Raw genomic sequence first — 19,472 nt, 5'->3', positions numbered from 1 at the left:
CTTGCTGGTGTTTAAGAAACAAATGGATGCACATTTAGCACCTTGTCTAAATAAAGAGAGCATCCGAATAAGCAAATCTGTAGCTTAGGTGGAGAATCGCACATTCGATGTGTTAATGAAGCAACGATGTGAAAGTGGATGGCACTTACATAGACCATGCCACCCTTGGGGGCTGAAAATTAGTATTTTATTTCTCGTGGGGAGAAGGAAGGGCCCCAAAGCCAGGCTAATCTTAAGGGACGGTCTCCCAATTCCTCTGAAGCTCTTCCTATAAAATTTCGGAGGGATTGTGCATCAAAAGCCAGCTCCAGCTGTTTTAACTCCAAAATAAATGGTCAAAGCAATGGAAACTGCAGTTTAATGTTTCCAAATGTAAAATAATGCACTTGGGGAAAATGAATCCTCAATCTGAATATTGTATTGGCAGTTCTGTGTTAGCAAAAACTTCGGAAGAGAAGGATTTAGGGGTAGTGATTTCTGAGAGTCTCAAAATGGGTGAGCAGTATGGTCAGGCAGTAGGAAAAGCAAGTAGGATGCTTGGCTGCATAGCTAGAGGTATAACAAGTAGGAAGAGGGAGATTATGATCCCGCTATATAGAGTGCTGGTAAGACCACATTTGGAATACTGTGTTCTGTTCTGGAGACCTCACCTACGAAAAGATATTGACAAAATTGAAGGGGTCCAAAGACGGGCTACAAGAATGGTGGAAGGTCTTAAGCATAAAACGTATCAGGAAAGACTTCATGAACTCCATCTGTATAGTCTGGAGGACAGAAGGGAAAGGGGGGACATGATCGAAACATTTAAATATGTCAAAGGGTTAAATAAGGTTCAGGAAGGAAGTGTTTTTAATAGGAAAGTGAACACAAGAACAAGGGGACACAATCTGAAGTTAGTTGGGGGAAAGATCAAAAGCAACGTGAGAAAATATTATTTTACTGAAAGAGTAGTAGATGCTTGGAACAAACTTCCAGCAGACGTGGTTGGTAAATCCACAGTAACTGAATTTAAACATGCCTGGGATAAACATATATCCATTGTAAGATAAAATACAGGAAATACAGACTAGATCAGTGTTTCCCAACCTTTTTGGAGCCGCGGCACATTTTTCATATTTTCAAAATCCTGGGGAACATTGAGGGGGGGCCCCCTAAAAAAGTTTGCACAAAAAAATCTCTCTTCCTCCCTTTCGCTCTATTTCTCCCTCCCTCCCTCTTTATCTCTCTTCCTTCCTTTCTCTCTCCATCCTTCTTTCTTTCTCTCTTCCTTCCTTCCTCTCTTTCTGTCTCCTCCTTCCTCTCTCATCTCTCTTTCCTTCCTCTCCCTACCTTTCTCTCTTTTCTTTCTCTCCCTTTCTGTCTATCCTTTCTATCTCTCACCCCTTCTCCCTCTTTCATTCCCTTTCTCTCCCTCCCTTTCTCTCTCATTCCTTTCTCTCCCTCTTTCCTTTCTATCTCTCTTTCTTTTTCTCCCTCCTTCATATCTTCTTTCTCTCCCCCCTTCCTCCCTCTTCCCTTTCTCCCCCTCCCTTTCTCTTCCTTTTTCTCTATCCTTTCTTCCCTTTACTCTTTCTTTCTCTCCCTCCTTCATTCAATTTTCTCTCCCTCCCTTTCTCTCTCTTTCCTTTCTCTCCCTCCCTTGTTCTCCCCTGGGGCTGCCTGCGCCTGCCCTGCACCACCCAACACGGACGGACAGCCCCCGGTCGTCAGTTCGTCACCCCTCCCCCCCACACAGAGGGAGATCAGGCTGGCGAGGGCGGTAGATCTGCGTCCCCAGCCACTGGAGGGAAATCGGGCTGGCGGGGGTGGCGAATCCACCTCCCCAGCCGGGCGGAGGGAGATGGGGCTGGCGAGGGCGGTGGATCCGCGTCCCCAGCCGCGCGGAGGGAAATCGGGCAGGCAGGCGGGTGGCCGCGGCTCCCTGCGCACCCCTGGAAAAGGGTGCGCGGGGGGGCATTTTGGGGTGCGCTGGCGCAGGCGTTCCCAACCTACAGGGAATGGTGCCCGGGGCCGCTGCACCCGGCAGCCTCCTGTTTCCGCTGCCATTGCCCTCCCGCCGGGCCCCAAAGGACAATTTTTGCCACCCCCGCCAGGAAAGCTCCAGCTGGGCGGGGTGCCGCCGGTGGCTCCGCCCTGGAGCTCTTGCTCGCCGCTGCCATCCCCCAGCATCTGCCCGGGGCCGCTGCAGCCAGCAGCCTCCCGTTCCTGCTGCCATTGCCCTCCCGCCGGGCCCGAAAGGACACTTGTTGCCGCCTCCACTGGGAAGCTCCAGCTGGGCGCGAAGAATAAAGCTCAGCTTCCGGTCTCAGAAGCTGAGCTTCGCGGCACACCTGATGATGTCTCGCGGCACACCAGTGTGCCGCGGCACACCGGTTGAAAAACACTGGACTAGATGAACCATGAGGTCTTTTTCTGCCGACAGTCTTCTATGTAACAAAGAAACAACTAACTTGCAAGGAGTTCGGAGAGCAAAGGATACAGACAATCAGTCCAAATCCTACTCAAATCCTATGGCATCTCAGGATCCCTCCACAGCTGGATTACTGCATTCCTTTCAAACAGGCGACAAGTGGTCAAAATAGGAAGCACCATATCCACCCCCGTCCCTGTTAAAAGCGGTGTCCCCCAAGGTAGCGTACTGGGACCTACGCTCTTCATTCTCTACATCAATGACCTTTGCAATTTCATCACAAGCAACTGTGTTCTTTTTGCAGATGATGTAAAACTCTTCAACACCACTGAAAACACAAGTACTCTACAAAAAGACCTAGACTGAATTTCTGACTGGTCCAACACATGACAACTCCAAATCTCAACCAGCAAATGCTCTGTCCTACAGGGCTAGAAAAGGTAGGGAGAAGCCTCCCTGGGGCCTCTCTAGGAATCTCCTGGGAGGAAACAGCCGGAAAAGGTGGGGAGAAGCCTCTGTTGGGCCTCTCTAGGAATCTCCTGGGAGGAAACAGGGCCAGAAAAGATGGGGAGATGCTTCTGTGAAACCTCTCTAGGAATCTCCTGGGAGGAAACAGAGCCAGAAAAGGCAGGGAGGTTTCTCCCTGCCTTTTCTGGCCCTCTTTCCTCCTAGGAGATTCCTAGAGAGGCCCCATGGAGGCTTCTCCCCTCCTTTTCTGGCCCTGTTTCCTCCCAGGAGATTTATTTATTTATTAGATTTGTATGTCTTATTTATTTATTGTATGCCTTATTTATTTATTTATTTATTTATTTAGATTCCTAAAGAGGCCCCATGGAGGCTTCTCCCTGCCTTTTCCGGCCCTGTTTCCTCCTAGGAGATTCCTAGAGAGGCCCCACAGAGGCTTCTCCTCACCTTTTCCGACCCTGTTTCCTCCCAGGAGATACCTAAAGAGGCCCCACGGAGGCTTCTCCCCTCCTTTTCTGGCCCTGTTTCCTCCCAGGAGATTCCTAGAGAGGCCCAATGGAGGCTTCTCCCTGTCTTTTTCAGTTACAGTTTCGGAGGCTCGGGTTTATAATTGGAAAATGGTTCTTGAGAAGAGGCAAAAAAATCTTGAACACCCGGTTTTTATCTAGAAAAGTTCGTAAGGAGATCCGTTCTTAGGTAGCGGTACCATTGTACTGTGCGGTGGGGGTGGGCCAAGATAAAGAGTAATTGGCCCGAGGTCACCTAGCTGACCTTCAGACCTATGGCGGGACTTGAACTCACAGCTTTCTAGCCTGATGCCATAACCACAAAACCAAACTCTGTTATATCACCAATGGAAAGGTAGATTTGTACTCTAAATATTAGCAGGGAGATTTGGCAAACTAACCAAATTTTGAAGCAGATTTTGGCATTGCCTTCTTAAATCCTGACATTTCTTCTGAACTCTCTTCAATTCCTGCAGGATGTGGTGGTAACTTTAAAAAAAAAATATATTATTTGGAAGATATAAAGCCTCCATTTCCACACTATATACAATCCACAGGGATCTAGGCTTCTGTTTCTCTATATCTAGCGAATCAATTGGAGGGATAAGTAGGTTACTGAAACTTTTTTTATATAAAAAAGATCAGTTATGCGCATTAAAAAATGCAGTGCAAAGACCATACACATTGCCACTTTTCAGATCAATAAAGGGAAAAGTGATATTTTCAATTAGAGGATGATTCATTTCCCCCCTCTAGTCATATAGAAAGTGGAGAACATTTGCTACTCGGAGAAGTATTCACATACACGAGGCATCCTCGACAATCGGTTAATTTTTTATATGCTTATGAGGAACAAGAAAAAATCATTAATTCCCAGTCAACCTGAGATAAACCAAATGAAAAATGTAACAACGCCTAACATGTCAAAAGCTTTTCACACATATCATACATATTTTTCCAACCCAAAACCTCAGTGGGGCTTTAATTTCCACCAATTTCTACCCCTCTTAGCAAAAAGTAATGTTTTTGTGAAGTACCAAACTGATCTAAAGTTTGAAACCAAGGAATTGATCTTTGCATTTGCCTCTGATTGTTGTGCAGATAACACATCAAGTCCTCTACTCACAACAGTTTGCTTAGTGACCGTCAGAGGTGGGTTTCAGCAGAAATGTTGAGTAGTTCCGAGAACTTTGGGGCTTCACTTACCTTTGCAACTGGTTTGGAGATGTGCACAAATTGATAGCTCTACTCAAGGAAAAATCCACTCACACTTAAAGCACTGGAACTATATGGTATAAATTTGACCAATTTGTTGGGATCATGTTATCTGGGTTGCGGCGGTGTCATAATTCCACATGAAAACTTCGAAAATGTTGTCTCATCGAATTAAGCAGATATCTACCTACTTCCCCATCCATCGATCCATCGATCCATCTAATCTATCCATCCATATCTCTCTCTCTCTCTGTTCTCTGTTTATCTATCCATCCATCTGATCATTCATCTGATCTATCTATCTATCTATCTATCTATCTATCTATCTATCTATCCATACCTATCTATCTATCTATCTATCTATCTATCCATACCTATCTATCTATCTATCTATCTATCTATCTATCTATCTATCTATCTATCTATCCATATCTATCTATCTATCTATCTATCTATCTATCTATCTATCCATACCTATCTATCTATCTATCTATCTATCTATCTATCTATCTATCTATCTATCTATCTATCCATATCTATCTATCTATCCATATCTATCTATCTATCCATATCTATTTGTCTATCTATCTATCTATCTATCTATCTATCTATCTATCCATATCTATCTATCCATATCTATCTATCCATATCTATCTATCTATCTATCTATCTATCTATCTATCTATCTATCTATCTATCTATCTATTCATCCACCCACCCACCCATCCATCCATCTTTAGTGCAGTGTTTCCTAAGGTGGTGCCCACATCACACAGGGGGGCTATTTGATTTTTAATGAAGGCAGTGGGAACCTTGTTTAAACCAGGTTAATGGCCTTTTAGGCTTCCTCCAGGAGTTCACTTTTCAAATACTAAGAATTATAGGTATGGGGGGCTTGGGTGTCAGGATTTGAGAGATGCTTAGGTGGGGCATGGCCAAAAAAAGGTTGGGAACCACTGATTTGGAACATGCTCACACTATATGACCTGTAGAACGAGTGGAGGCCCTTAGAAAAAAGAGGTCCTTTAGAAAACCTCTCCTTTGCCATATAGGGCTTTAAAGATGCCGAGGACCAGCATCTTGAATTGTACCCAGAAAGAAACTGGAAGCCAGTATTGGGGCTACTGCTGCATTCTAGAATACTTAGGGTTGCATTTGTTCATCTCTTACATTTTGCATTGAAATTTTCATCCAAAATGAATTTACCACGTGAATTACAGTGTGTCCCATACATCATAATAACAACTCAACAAGCGCAAACTTTAGAGAGTAGGATGTTCTCTGTAGAAAACTCTGAGAACTGAAAAGTTGGCCCCTGTACATCTACAGATTGATGTAATCCTATTTTAGATATTCATCACTTTATTTCTTATTTGCATTTCTTCTTATTATTATTAGGCTACTTGTGTGGGATCACAGCTCCACTTACAGCACATGCAAACTCCCAATTGGTAACTGCACTGGGGAGGTGTTATGTTATTTTCATGAATTTGAGTACTCTCATTGCTACTTGTCTTGCCACATTAAACACTTCAGTGACTTAGCTTTTTAGGTGCCGATCTGTTCTCATGAGCCCTCTAAACGTTGGGGCACCCAGGGAAGGGCGTTGGGCTCTGACTCACAGATATGTGATGTTCTTGAGGACAATCAGGTAAATGATCTGACAATCATTCCAGAAGGTCTGAGAATTATTCCAGAAAAACCATGAGTCCAATTCATTCTATTTCTAATTTAAAATCCTCTGAATTTACATTATCACCTGCCTTTTATATTTTCAGAAAAAAGAATTCTCTTTCTTTCTTTCTTTCTTTCTTTCCTTCCTTCCTTCTTTCTTCTGTCTTCCCTCCTTCTTTCCTTCCTATCCTCCTTCCTCTCTCTCTCTCTCTTTCTTTTTCTTTCCCTTTCTCTTTCTTCCATCCTTCCAAGTAAAATGAGGACCAGATTGTTGGAGACAATATGCTGATTCTGTAAACCATTTAGAAAAGGCTAGAAAGCATGTTAAGCAGTATATAAATCTAAGTGTTTTTGCTATTTTCTTTCCTTCCTTCTTTCCTTCCTTCCTTCTTTCCTTCCTTCCTCCCTCCCTCCCTTCCTTCCTTCCTCCTTTCCTCCCTCCCTTCCTTCCATCTTTCCTTCCTCCCTCCCTCCCTTCCTTCCTTCCTTCCTCCTTTCCTCACTCCCTCCCTCTCTCCCTCCCTCCCTCTTCCATCCTTCTGAGGTAAGTAAAAGGAGGACCCCAATTGTTGGGGGCAATATGCTGACTAGAGAAACCACTTAGAAAGGGCTGGAGAGCACTACAAAGCAGTATATAAGTCTAAGTACCATTTCTATTCTTTCCTTCCCTCCCTCCTTCTTCCCTCCCTTAGTCTTTAGACTGGAAGTTTTCTTATTCTTCACATTCTTAACAAAACCTAGGATTCGTTGCAAATACTCATAACCCTTTCAACACTTCCTGCTTCTTCTGAAGCAGTGAGTTGGTCAACAAGAGATCTATGGATTGAGAGATCAATCCTCAACTCCGAGACCTTGCCAGTCTTAACCATGAGCAGACTTGGTGGGTGGGTGGGAGGTATGGTTATATCCCACCATCTTGAAGTTGCCAAATTTGAAAAAAATGCTGATACAGGATGCTAACAAAAACTACCCTGCAAATGTGAAATTGTTTATGCTATTTATTACAAGGCAGTGTAAGCTATTCTAGTGACTTTGGCTGGTTCTTTGCCATTTCAATGTGGGTTAAAAAAAGAGATCTCTTGGGGAAACTCCAGACCTTTTATGTAGAACACAAAACTCTTTCTTAGATATATTTTGCTGCAGGAAATAATATCCAAATAGTGTGTGATCCATTACACTGCAAGGAAAGATCAATTGTTCTTTATACATACAAGTCTCTCTGTCTCTCTCTCTCTCTCTCTTTTTTTTTGCTTTTCATCTCCCTTTTAAATAAGCTAATAATGTGATTTCTGGTTTGCATCAACATGGTAGAATTTGTGCAAGTGCAATCATGATATATGACAATACGTAACAACTCTAAGACACAACCTGTGGGGATTTTGCAACCCACGAAATATCACCTGTGCTAACTGGGACTGTTTTATCTTGGAGAGGAGAACTTTTGAGTCCTCCAACATCACAGAAATGTAGAATACAGAATAAGAGAGCTGGAAGGGACCTTGGAGGTCTTCTAGTCCAACCCCTCATCCAAGAAGGAAGTCCTCTAATATTTCAAAGAAATGTTTGCCCAACCTCTATTTGAAAGCCTGCAGTAATGGACCACCCATGGTTTTATATGTCTTTTTCTCTTTTAATATTAGATTTGTTCCACTGTAACATTGTTTTTATTATTGTTGTGAGCCGCCTCGAGTCTTTGGAGAGGGGCGGCATACAAATCTAATAAATTATGTCAGTACAACACAGCAAACGAGATCACTATGCTGGATTTCGTATTTCATCACCAGTCGGGCGCTTCCCAAGCACCTAGGACTGAGTGATGTAGCGGCGAATTATGTTTGCCGATCCCAGTAAAGCGGCCTTTTGCAATTGACAGATGGAGATTTTGTCAATTCCGATGGTTTTCACATGTCCGCTGAGATCCTTTGGCACTGCCCCGGAGAGGGGTGGCATATAAATCCAATAAAACTAAACTAAAACTAAACTGTGCCCAGCCTGCCAAGTACCACTGGGACCACTTTCACTGGCTCAGGCCAGAGTCGTTGCAGCTTGATTTTTAGATCTTCGTATTTCACTAATTTCTCTAGCTGCTTCTCCTCAATTCTGCTGTCTCCTGGGATTGCGATGTCGATGATCTATACTTTCTTTTTCTCCACGATCACAATGTCTGGTGTGTTATGCTTCAGAATTCGGTCAGTCTGAAGTCGGATTATTATTATTATTATTATTATTATTATTATTATTATTATTATTATTATTATTGTTATTATTATTATCATTATCATTATTATCATTATTATTCCAAAGGTAAGCCATTCCATTGATTAATTTTTTTGTCTGTAAAATTCTCCATAGTTCTAGGTCACTTCTCTTCCTGGTTAGTTTCTAACCATTGTTTCTTGTTCTGCCATCAGGGGCTTTGGAGAATAGATTGACCTCCCTGATTCTTTGTGACAGCTGTCAGATATCGGACAACTGTTATCATGTCACCCCATTCCTTTTTTCAGATAGGTCTAGATATATCCAATTCCTGTAGGTGACATGTGATAACTTTTCAATTACTGCATGACACCTATGGAATTTAAAATGACCTCAATATGGAGAAAAAGAGAGAGACACCGAGAAAGAGAGAAACATAGAAACATAGATAGGTAGGTAGGTAGGTAGGTAGGTAGGTAGGTAGATAGATAGATAGATAGATAGATAGATAGATAGATAGATAGATAGATAGATAGATAGAGACTGAGAAGCCGAGGGAGGGAGGGAGGGAGGGAGGGAGGGAGGGAGGGAGAGAATCACTTAACAATTGTACTTATTCACTTAACAACGGTGGCAAGAAAGGTTGAAAAATGTGGACAACTCAATTAGTAATGGAAATATTGGGCTTAAGTGTGGTTGTAAGTGAAGGAATTGCAGTATAGATTTCACCTCCTCTGAGTGTCGGAAGGAATTAAGAGATATGACCATTATTTCACATTGCTAAATCCCCCACAATCTAGTGGGTACGTTTGGGAAAATATACCTAATAATTTTTACCCAAAAAGATCATTGGCTAATTCAGTAGAGCACCGTTAAACTCTTCCAAATGGTGCTGGTAATGTAATGCAATTTCTAAATGTGAAAGCTGAAACTATGTTTAAGGAGAGAAAACTATATATACAGTATTTTTAGCTTACATTAAAATTAACTATATGCATTTTTGTTGTTGTTTAGGGGCTTATTAGCATGCAGCTCCTAGAACATGATGTGTTATGTATCTACATCCTGTGATAACAGTCTGTATTTATATAATTAAAGTATTCTAAATTTATTTTAATTGCTTTCTTACCGCTTACACATTTTTCTTTTCTAAAAAAAACACCCCCAACGCAACTCTTTGCTTTAGAGACAATTCTGAGGTTTGTTTTGCATTTTGCATTAAAGGCAAAATCCAATGAATGGATACTAGTAAAAGCAACTGGATATTCCGTTATGCAAAACATAATAGTAGTAGTAATGATAATAATGGTAGTAATGATAATGATAATGACCCCATTTGGAATACTGTGTCCAGTTCTGGAAAACGTATCAGGAAAGACTTCATGAAGTCTGTATAGTCTGGAGGACAGAAGGAAAAGGGAGGACATGAGCGAAACATATAAATATGTCAAAGGGTTAAATAAGGTCCAGGAGGGAAGTGTTTTTAATAGGAAAGTGAACACAAGAACAAGGGGACACAATCTGAAGTTAGTTGGGGGAAAGATCAAAAGCAACATGAGAAAATATTATTTTACTGAAAGAGTAGTAGATCCTTGGAACAAACTTCCAGCAGACGTGGTAGATAAATCCACAGTAACTGAATTTAAACATGCCAAGGATAAACATATATCCATCCTAAGATAAAATACAGGAAATAGTGTAAGGGCAGACTAGATGGACCATGAGGTCTTTTTCTGCCGTCAATCTTCTATGTTTCTATATTTCTCTCTCTCTTTCTCAGTGTCTCTCTCTTTTTCTCCATATTTAGGTCATTTTAAATTCCATAGGTGTCATGCAGTAATTGAAAAGTTATCACATGTCACCTACAGGAATTGGATATATCTAGACCTATCACATGACAATGACAATAGCAACAACAACAACAGAGTTGGAAGGAACCTTAGAGGTCTTCTAGCCCAACCCCCTGCTTGGGCAGGAGACCCTACACTACTTCAGACAGATGGTTATCCAACACCTTAAAAACTTCAAGTGCTGGAGCATTCACAACTTTCCCCCAACTAACTTCAGATTGTGCCCCCTTGTTCTTGTGTTCACTTTCCTATTAAAAACACTTCCCTCCTGGACCTTATTTAACCCATTGACATACAGTAATACCTCGTCTTACGAACCTAATTGGTTCCAGGGGGAGGTTCGTAAGACGAAAAGTTCGTAAGACGAAACATTGTTTCCCATAGGAAACAATGTAAAATCAATGAATCCGTGCAACGAAAAAAAAATGCAAAAAACCACCGCCGCCCGGCTGTCACCTTTTAAAACAGCCGGGGGGCTTCCCAGCGTTCTCCTGAACCCGAACGCCAAACCCGAACTTCCGGGTTCGGCGTTCGGGAGGCCACCGAGAAGCCCCCTAGCTGTTTTAAAAGGTGTCTGGAATAGTATAGAGCCACCTGTTTGAGCAGGGGGCTGGACTAGAGAATCTCTAAGGTCCCTTCCAATTGATGACGATGAAGAAATGATCTGAATTTTCTAAGAACTTTTTTAGAAAAATATGCAGTAACCCATTGAAGTTGACACTATCTTCTTCGTGTCTTGAATCGGAATATTCCAGTTAATATTCCTGGACTAAATAAATCACAACTTTGCCTTGATGGGTTTTCATCTAGTTCTACAGTGGTCCCCGATTTACAACAATTCATTTAGTGACCATTCAATGTTACAATGTCACTGGGGGGGAAAAAAGACTTATGACCAATTTTCACACCATTGCTCTATCCCCATAACCACATGATCAAACTTATGGCTGTTTTTTACACTTCTTTTGTGCCATCACAATAATCATGTGATCAAAATTCAAATGCTTGGCAACTGACTCGCATTTATGACGGTCACATCCGGGGGTCACATGGTCCTCTTTTGTGACTTTCTGACAGGCAAAGCCAGTGTCACTAACTAAACAACTACAGTGGTACCTCTACTTACGAACTTAATTTGTTCCATGACCAGGTTCTTAAGTAGAAAAGTTTGTAAGAAGAAGCAATTTTCCCCATAGGAATCAATGTAAAAGCAAATAATGTGTGTGATTGGGGAAACCACAGGGAGGGTGGAGGCCCTGTTTCCTCCCAGGAGATTCCTAGAGAGGCCCCACAGAGGCTTCTCCCCACCTTTTCCAGCCTTGTTTCCTCCCAGGAGATTCCTAGAGAGGCCCCATGGAGGCTTCTCCCCGCCTTTTCCGGCCCTGTTTCCTCCAAGGAGATTCCTAGAGAGGCCCCACAGAGGCTCCTCCCTGCCTTTTCCTGCCCTGTTTCCTCCCAGGAGATTCCTAGAGATGCCCCACAGAGGCTCCTCCCTGCCTTTTCCTGCCCTGTTTCCTCCCAGGAGATTCCTAGAGAGGCCCCATGGAGGCTTCTCACTACCTTTTCTGGCTCTGTTTCCTCCCAGGAGATTCCTATAGAGGCCCCAAAGAGGCTTTCTCCCTGTCTTTTCCAGCTACAGTTTCGGCCGCTCGGGTTTGTAAGTGGAAAATGGTTCTTGAAAAGAGGCAAAAAAATCTTGAACCCGTTTCTTATCTAGAAATGTTCGTAAGTAGAGGCGTTCTTTGGTAGAGGTACCACTTACCGAGTGTGCCAAGAAAGGTCGTAACATGGGAGCGAAATTCAGCTAACAAACGTCTCACTTATCAGCAGAAATGTTGGGCTCAGTTGTGGCTGTATCTTGAGGACTACCTGTATTTTATTTATTTTATTTTATTTTATTCATTAAATTTGTATGCCGCCCCTCTCCGTAGACTCGGGGCGGCTCACAGCAGTGATAGAAACAAAGTACAATACAAATCTAATAATACGAAGTTAAAAACCCATAATTTAAAAAAACATGCACACAACATACCATACATAAATTATATAGGCCTGGGGAAGATATTTCAATTCCCCGATGCCTGACGACAAAGGTGGGTTTTAAGGAGTTTACGAAAGGCAAGGAGGGTGGGGGCAATTCTGATCTCTGGGGGGAGTTGGTTCCAGAGGGCTGGGGCTGCCACAGAGAAGGCTCTTCCCCTGGGTCCCGACAAATGACATTGTTTTGTCGATGGGACCCAGAGAAGGCCAACTCTGTGGGACCTAACCGTTCGCTGGGATTCGTGCGGCAGAAGACGGTCCCGGAGATAGTCTGGTCCAGTGCCATGGTTTTCCAAGGTGGATGTTGAATACACATCCTTGCAGTGCAATGGACAGTCACTTACTACCCCTCGTTTGTTTTTTACTGAATTTGAACAGAAGCACCTGGACCCAACGGCTTAATTTCAGACAAGAAATCAGGGTTTCTGCCCGCAGGACATTAAGACGGTAGGGAAAGCAAGTAGGATGCTTGGCTGCATAGCTAGAGGTATCACAAGCAGGAAGAGGGAGATTATCATCCCGCTATATAGAGCGCTGGTGAGACCACATTTGGAATACTGTGTCCAGTTCTGGAGACCTCACCTACAAAAAGATATTGACAAAATTGAACGGGACCAAAGACAGGCTACAAGAATAGTGGAAGGTCTTAAGCATAAAACGTATCAGGAAAGACTTCATGGACTCAATCTGTATAGTCTGGACGACAGAAGGAAAAGGGGGGGACAGGATCAAAACATTTAAATATGTTCAAGGGTTAAATAAGATCCAGGAGGGAAGTGTTTTTAATAGGAAAGTGAACACAAGGACAAGGGGACACAATCTGAAGTTAGTTGGGGGAAAGATCAAAAACAACATGAGAAAATATTATTTGACTGAAAGAGTAGTAGATCCTTGGAACAAACTTCCAGCAGACGTGGTAGATAAATCCACAGTAACTGAATTTAAACATGCCTGGGATAAACACAGATCCATTGTAAGATAAAATGCAGAAAATAGTATAAGGGCAGAATAGATGGACCATGAGGTCTTTTTCTGCCGTCAGTCTTCTATGTTTCTATGTTTCTAAGAGACAAGATGTCTCCAATCCTATTTTCCTCAATGGAAGAGGTCTTAGGGGGGTGGGAGAAACGCCGCCTTTATGAATCGGAAAGGGCTATTCTGCATTCGGTGTAAGGTAACACAAAGCTTTGGGGTCGAGCATTCAGGCTGGTTTATTAAGCCTAAATCGGCTGGTTAATTTGAGCCGTTGTTTGCTAAATGGTCAAAGGAGTGGATTTCATAGCCGTGGCAACATAGCCGGGAAGGGGGGGGGCAAACAACACAAAACAGATTGTGGACAGCAGCTTTCTCTATCGCTAATGATGGTTGAAAATTAGCCGCCAAGCCCTTTTTTGAGGTCCATTTCACAAAACCAGCCCTACAGTTGTAGAAATCTGGAGGTCTCCTTCTTCCTTTCTGAAACCAAGATTCCTTAGCCTTCCCTGAACACAAACACACAAACACACTAAGACGAATGGCAGACCGATTAATAAACGCAGCCTCCTAAATGCCTGAATAAGTCTATTGTATGCTCCCTACAAATTTGGTCACAACGATGCCATTGGCAACAGCGTATGCTAAATATCTTTTCTTTTTTAAATAAGGGAGAAAACCCATCAGGCATCGTCTCCAAACCCACCTTGTCATATTTGCAAGCATCTTTGTGCAAGGGAGGCAAAAGGGAAACAAAACACCAGCAAACAAGATCTCTCTCTCTCTCTTTCTCTCTCTCTCTCTCTCTTTCTCTCTCTCTCTCTTTCTCTTTCTCTCTCTCTCTCTCTCTCTTTCTCTCTCTCTCTCTTTCTCTCTCTCTCTTTCTCTTTCTCTCTCTCCCTCTCTCTCTCTCTTTCTCTCTCTCCCTCTCTCTCTCCCTCCATCTCTCTCTCTTTCTCTCTTTCTCTCTCTCTCTTTCTCTCTCTCTCTTTATCTCTCTCTCTCTTTCTCTCTCTCTCTTTCTCTTTCTCTCTTTCTCTCTCCCTTCCTCTCTCTCTCTCTCTCTCACACACACACTATGCTGCACACTTGTCCAGAAGTGAAATGGGGCTGAAAAAGTCAAGTGCGTCTTCTCAAGTCACCCAAAACCCAAATCCCAGCCTTGCGATATGGTGCTCCTGAAATGCTGGAAGGAAGGGAGACGATGCGTCCAACCACCCACGTCCGAGTGCCAAACCTGCCTTTTTGCACTTCGACCCTTGAGACGAAGAGAAGAAGGGGGAGGGAGAAAAAGAGGAAGGGGGGGGCACAGAATTGCCAGCTCCCTTTTTTTTGTGCTACTGCAGCTGTTGCTCTGTGCGTGGGCCGTGCATGGGTGCATATGTTGGGGTAACAGCCAGCAGCAGGACTGTCGCCTTTTCCATTTTCCATCAGCGAACGTATCTCCCGTTACTGGTTCACAACTAAAATGTTGGGTTGATTTTTTTTTTTGAATGCCCACCCCTTTTTCCATTTGCCCGTCTCTTGTGAAGCACAGCGCAGGTTGCGATGATCGTGAACGGCTTACGACACTCAGCGAGCAGTAGAAGTCTCTGCAGGCTGTAGCTTCTTCCTAGCAGGCTGCAAGGAAGCCTCTCGCGCTCTCTCTGGCTTTCGCTCTTTCGTTTCTCCCCCCCCTGCCCCCCCCAAACCCCCACTTCTCCCTCTTCAGAATCTTCTTGACAAGCCAAGGGAAGCAGGGATGGAAAACCAAGCCATTTTGAGCCCGTCCGGTCGGGAAAGGGATTTTATGCTGCCTCCGAGGAGTAAAAAGATGTTCCCGGTTCATCTTCAATGACGGATGCTAAAGAGACGGTCGAATCCTTTGAGGAGCCGTTCGGAGTTTTGGAAGGGGGGTCTCTGCTTCTTTCTGGGGTGTATTTTCTCCGTCACCCCCCCATACACCTCCTGCCTTCTCCCTCCCCACATCGCCGTACGAACTGCAGAGGAAAGGACAGAGACAGAGAGGAAGAGAATGGAAGGAAGGATGATCCACCGTGGTGATGCCGGTACTTCTTCAACTTGGTGCTGGGAATCAGCTTAAAAATAAGGAAGGGGGGGGGAGGAAAAAAAAAGGGGGGGGAGAAAATCCAGAAAGGGAAGGGGGGAAACAACGATAGCTGGACATGCCTCGCGCCCTCCGAGATGAAGCAAAGTAGACATTGTGCGCCTGCCAACCGTGCCCAAAGCTGAAAGCGTCCGAATTTTGTAGCAACAGAGAGCTCTTTTTGGGAGCCCTGCATATAATTAAGTCAAACACAAAGGGAGCTGCTGAATGGAGGCTGTCAATCTCTGGAACAGGGTGGGTAAGGGACTTTTTGATTTCATTCTCTCGTGGAGAGGGGTGTTTTTCTCCCCCCACAATTGTTCTCGTCGTTGCGGCGGTGTCTAAAAATGGACAGATTCCCGTGTACCTTTTGAAGGCTGCTGAACTTTAAAGGCTGTAATACATAGACCCGCATGCTGCATTTATGACCCCCCCTCCGAAAAAAATACACCCCCCCTCCAACAAGTCCAAGATTTGGCCTGATGACTCTCTTGTTTTTGCCTGTGCCTGTCCCTTTGCCCTTTCGCTGACATATGGTGTGATGTAGAATTTATACGGAGAAAGGCAAGTGGCCCGTCGAAGATTCAATGGACTTTCTCGAGCACATCTGGGGATATTCTTGCTAATGGATTTCCTTCTCATTGGGGTCTGTTTAAACTGGCTGCTGAAAAAGCCCCCAGGATTGATCCTGTGTAGCCTGGGTGTTTTTTTTAAAATGCTTCCAGCCGTGCACACTGGGTGTCCGCAGCTTTGTCGGTGCGAGGGGAGGCTTCTCTACTGCGAGTCGCTGAATCTCACCGAGATGCCGCACAACCTGTCGAGCGTGATGGGTTTGTCATTGCGGTACAACAGCCTTTCGGAGCTGCGTGATGGACAGTTCGCCGGGTTAACGCAACTCACGTGGCTGTTCCTGGATCACAATCACCTTTACTCCGTCGAGGCGCACGCCTTCCAGAAGCTCCGGCGAGTGAAAGAGCTCACGCTGAGTTCCAACAAGATCACCCAACTGTCCAACAGCACTTTCCGTCCGATGCCAAACTTGCGCAGTGTGGATTTATCTTACAATAACCTGGAGGCTTTGGAGCCGGACCTGTTCCACGGCTTGCGCAAGCTCACCACGTTACACATGCGTTCCAATGCCCTTAAGTTTGTGCCTGTTCGAATCTTCCAAGACTGCCGCAGCCTCAAGTTCCTCGACGTAGGATACAACCAGCTGAAAAGCCTGGCTCGCAACTCTTTCGCGGGCTTGTTCAAACTCACAGAGTTGCACCTGGAGCACAACGACTTGGTGAAGGTCAACCTGGCCCACTTTCCCAGGTTGCTCTCTTTGCACTCCCTCTTTCTCCGTAGGAATAAAGTGACCATTGTGGTGAACTCCTTGGACTGGGTATGGAAGCTGGAGAAAATGGACCTCTCCGGCAACGAGATCGAATACATTGAACCTCATGTTTTCGAAAGTGTACCTCACCTCCAGTCCCTCCAACTGGATTCCAACCGGCTCACCTACGTCCACCCCAGGATCCTCAACTCCTGGAAATCTCTTGTTAGCATCAGCCTGTCGGCCAACGTCTGGGATTGTGGCCGGAACATCTGCGCGTTGGCCACTTGGCTCAGCACTTTTAAAGGCCGCTACGACAACAACTTGCTCTGTGCCACCCCTGAATACGCACAGGGCGAGGATGTCTTGGATGCCGTCTATGCTTTTCACTTGTGTGAAGATGCCACGGACCTCGCCACTGATGGGGATCTCCTCTTGGCTGTGGTCAACCACAGTGACCCGACAGCCGGCTATAACCCTTTGACTCTGAACTCTGACCTGCAGGAGGCCGAAGGGGATGGGACCACCGACGCCGTGACCCTCACCATCCCCAACGAGAAGACTGAGAACGCCGTCCAGATCCACAAGGTGGTGACGGGCACCATGGCCCTCATCTTCTCCTTCCTTATTGTGGTTTTGATACTTTACGTCTCCTGGAAATGTTTCCCGGTCAGCCTCAGGCAGCTGAGGCAGTGTTTTGTGACCCAGCGTCGGAAACAGAAACAAAAACAGACTATGCATCAAATGGCTGCTATGTCAGGCCAGGAATATTATGTTGATTATAAACCCAATCACCTCGAAGGAGCTCTGGTGATCATAAATGAATATGGATCCTGTACGTGCCACCAGCAGCCAGCAAGGGAATGTGAGGTGTGATTTTAATTATGGTTTGGTTTGGGTTTTTTTCCAGTGGGGGAAAATTTCACTTGGTGTGCAACCAAATAGCAGTTGAGCAAATTATTATTAATTTTAAAAAAGACAATTCGATAAGGGTTGACTTGGCTTACCGGGGCCGTTTGTGTGCCGAAAATGTTTTGGTTTTGTTCTGGGGTTTTTTTTTTTTAAAGGAGCTGTCCCAAAAGACAGGATTTTAGCTTTATTGTGGCTAAACCCCCTTCGAGACATTCAACTTTTCTGAAAGGAGCTATTTCCTATAACAGCTCTCTGTACAAGATCTGCCAATAATCAGAAAAAAAAAGAAAGTGTAAAAAAAAAAGGGAACGATTACTGATTTTTTTTTTGTAAAACCACCACACAAAAAAAAAATATGTTGAAAAATAAAAAATAAAAGCAAAAATAGCATTTACAATTTTTACAGGCTGTTGTACCATATCTGAATTGTTATCTGTATTGGGGTGGGAACGTGGGATTTCATTCCTCTCTCACCCACACAGAGCCAAACTGCAAAAAATCTCGGTTCCTAAAGAAACCACGACGAAGCACAAACTTAAAAGGAAAGAAGTGGGAGAATTTTGTGGCTGGCTGTACCGTGTTACTGTTGAATTCAACGGCACAATGTTGAAGACTGCATGTGTTTGATCTGAATCTGAGATGTATGCTATCATTTATATGAGTGGTGGGCCCCCACTTTAATTTGCACCTCCAACTGCCTTGCCCCCTTTGGTCAAAAGGCACAAGGGTACCCCAAAGTTCCTTTAAGACCCCCGTCTCTCCATCCCCACCCTAACCCTTCCTGAGCTTGCATTTTTTTAAAAACAAACACAATTTCCATCATCAGAGCTTGGGGATGGAGATAGCACCCTGTTTTCCTCTGGTTCTTCAGATTTTTACACCCACCACTGCACAAAAGAGGAACCTGCTGAATTTTAAACTACAGAGCATTAGGGCAAGAGAGCTAGAGGAAGCCACAAACCTGTTTCCCCAGGGGAAAACTCTTATTTGTGTTGTTTACAAAGGACGTGACAATCTTATCTACAGGCCAGCTTTGACCATAGGAACATTAAGCATTTAGCTGTGGTAGATCATAGCTTGGCACCAGAAAGGTTCACGTAGACCCCTGCATCATGTCCACCAACCGATAGGCTGGTGCCTGGCTAATCGATATGCTTAAAAATAATAATAATAAACCAAAAATGAAACACAATTTCCTTGTCAGTTCAGTTAAGCAGAGGCACCTCAGCCTGGGGATCATCAGAGCTATTACACAGTCTCCTTCCTATCTTTTTTTTTCCTCCTAGAAAATGTATCTAGGTGAAGATGCTCCCTGGTCCTGAATTTTGAGCCCATTGCCTCCATTTATGACCAAGCCATCAAACGATCTTCAAAACCTTTCCAGAAGCTTGCATTTTTTAAAGGCGACAGTTTCTTTTGAACAATAACCAAGACCAAAAAAATAAAAATAAATAAGAAATTGCAAACGAGAGAAGACAGGTGTCACTCATGCTCAGCTTGTTCATGCTTGAAAAAGGATGGAGAGGAAGGGAAAGGGGGAAGATTTGGGTAGCACAGACAGGAGAAAAAGAAGGGTTGCATTTTCAAGAACGCCAGAAGCCAAGGCCAGAAGCAAATTAAAAATCTCCTGTTTAATGAACTTAAAAATGCCGTGGCTTGAAGGAAGGACCAGATTGCAACTGATACCTGTCGGAATGCAGAATGTGAAGCCTGGGATGAATGAAATAATCGCTTCCCCTTCTCATTCTTGCCCTATTCCTTCCTCCTTTCCAACAAGACAACCAATAGAAACATAGAAGATTGATGGCAGAAAAGACTTCATGGTCCA

General features: G+C 44.0%; 2 protein-coding genes across 5 annotated transcripts in view; one reads left to right on the top strand and one right to left on the bottom strand.

Annotated features, from left to right (window-relative positions):
- CTNNA2 (catenin alpha 2) overlaps positions 1 to 19,472 on the bottom strand; it is a 361,600-nt gene that overhangs the window by 217,740 nt on the left and 124,388 nt on the right. The window lies entirely within an intron of this gene.
- Positions 16,040 to 17,608, top strand: LRRTM1 (leucine rich repeat transmembrane neuronal 1). Its single transcript, XM_070756532.1, has one exon. It carries the CDS (start codon positions 16,040 to 16,042, stop codon positions 17,606 to 17,608), a length of 1,569 nt encoding a protein of 522 aa, XP_070612633.1.

The sequence above is a fragment of the Erythrolamprus reginae genome, chromosome 7 (assembly GCF_031021105.1).
Source record: "Erythrolamprus reginae isolate rEryReg1 chromosome 7, rEryReg1.hap1, whole genome shotgun sequence".
NCBI classification, from domain to species: Eukaryota; Metazoa; Chordata; class Lepidosauria; order Squamata; family Dipsadidae; genus Erythrolamprus; species Erythrolamprus reginae.
The sequence above is the reverse complement of the archived record's forward strand: the minus strand, read 5'-3'. Positions and strand labels throughout refer to the sequence as shown.

What these genes read in the sequence shown, in the direction of transcription:
- LRRTM1 (XM_070756532.1), top strand. Translation starts at nt 16,040, where the DNA reads ATGGATTTCCTTCTCATTGGGGTCTGTTTAAACTGGCTGCTGAAAAAG.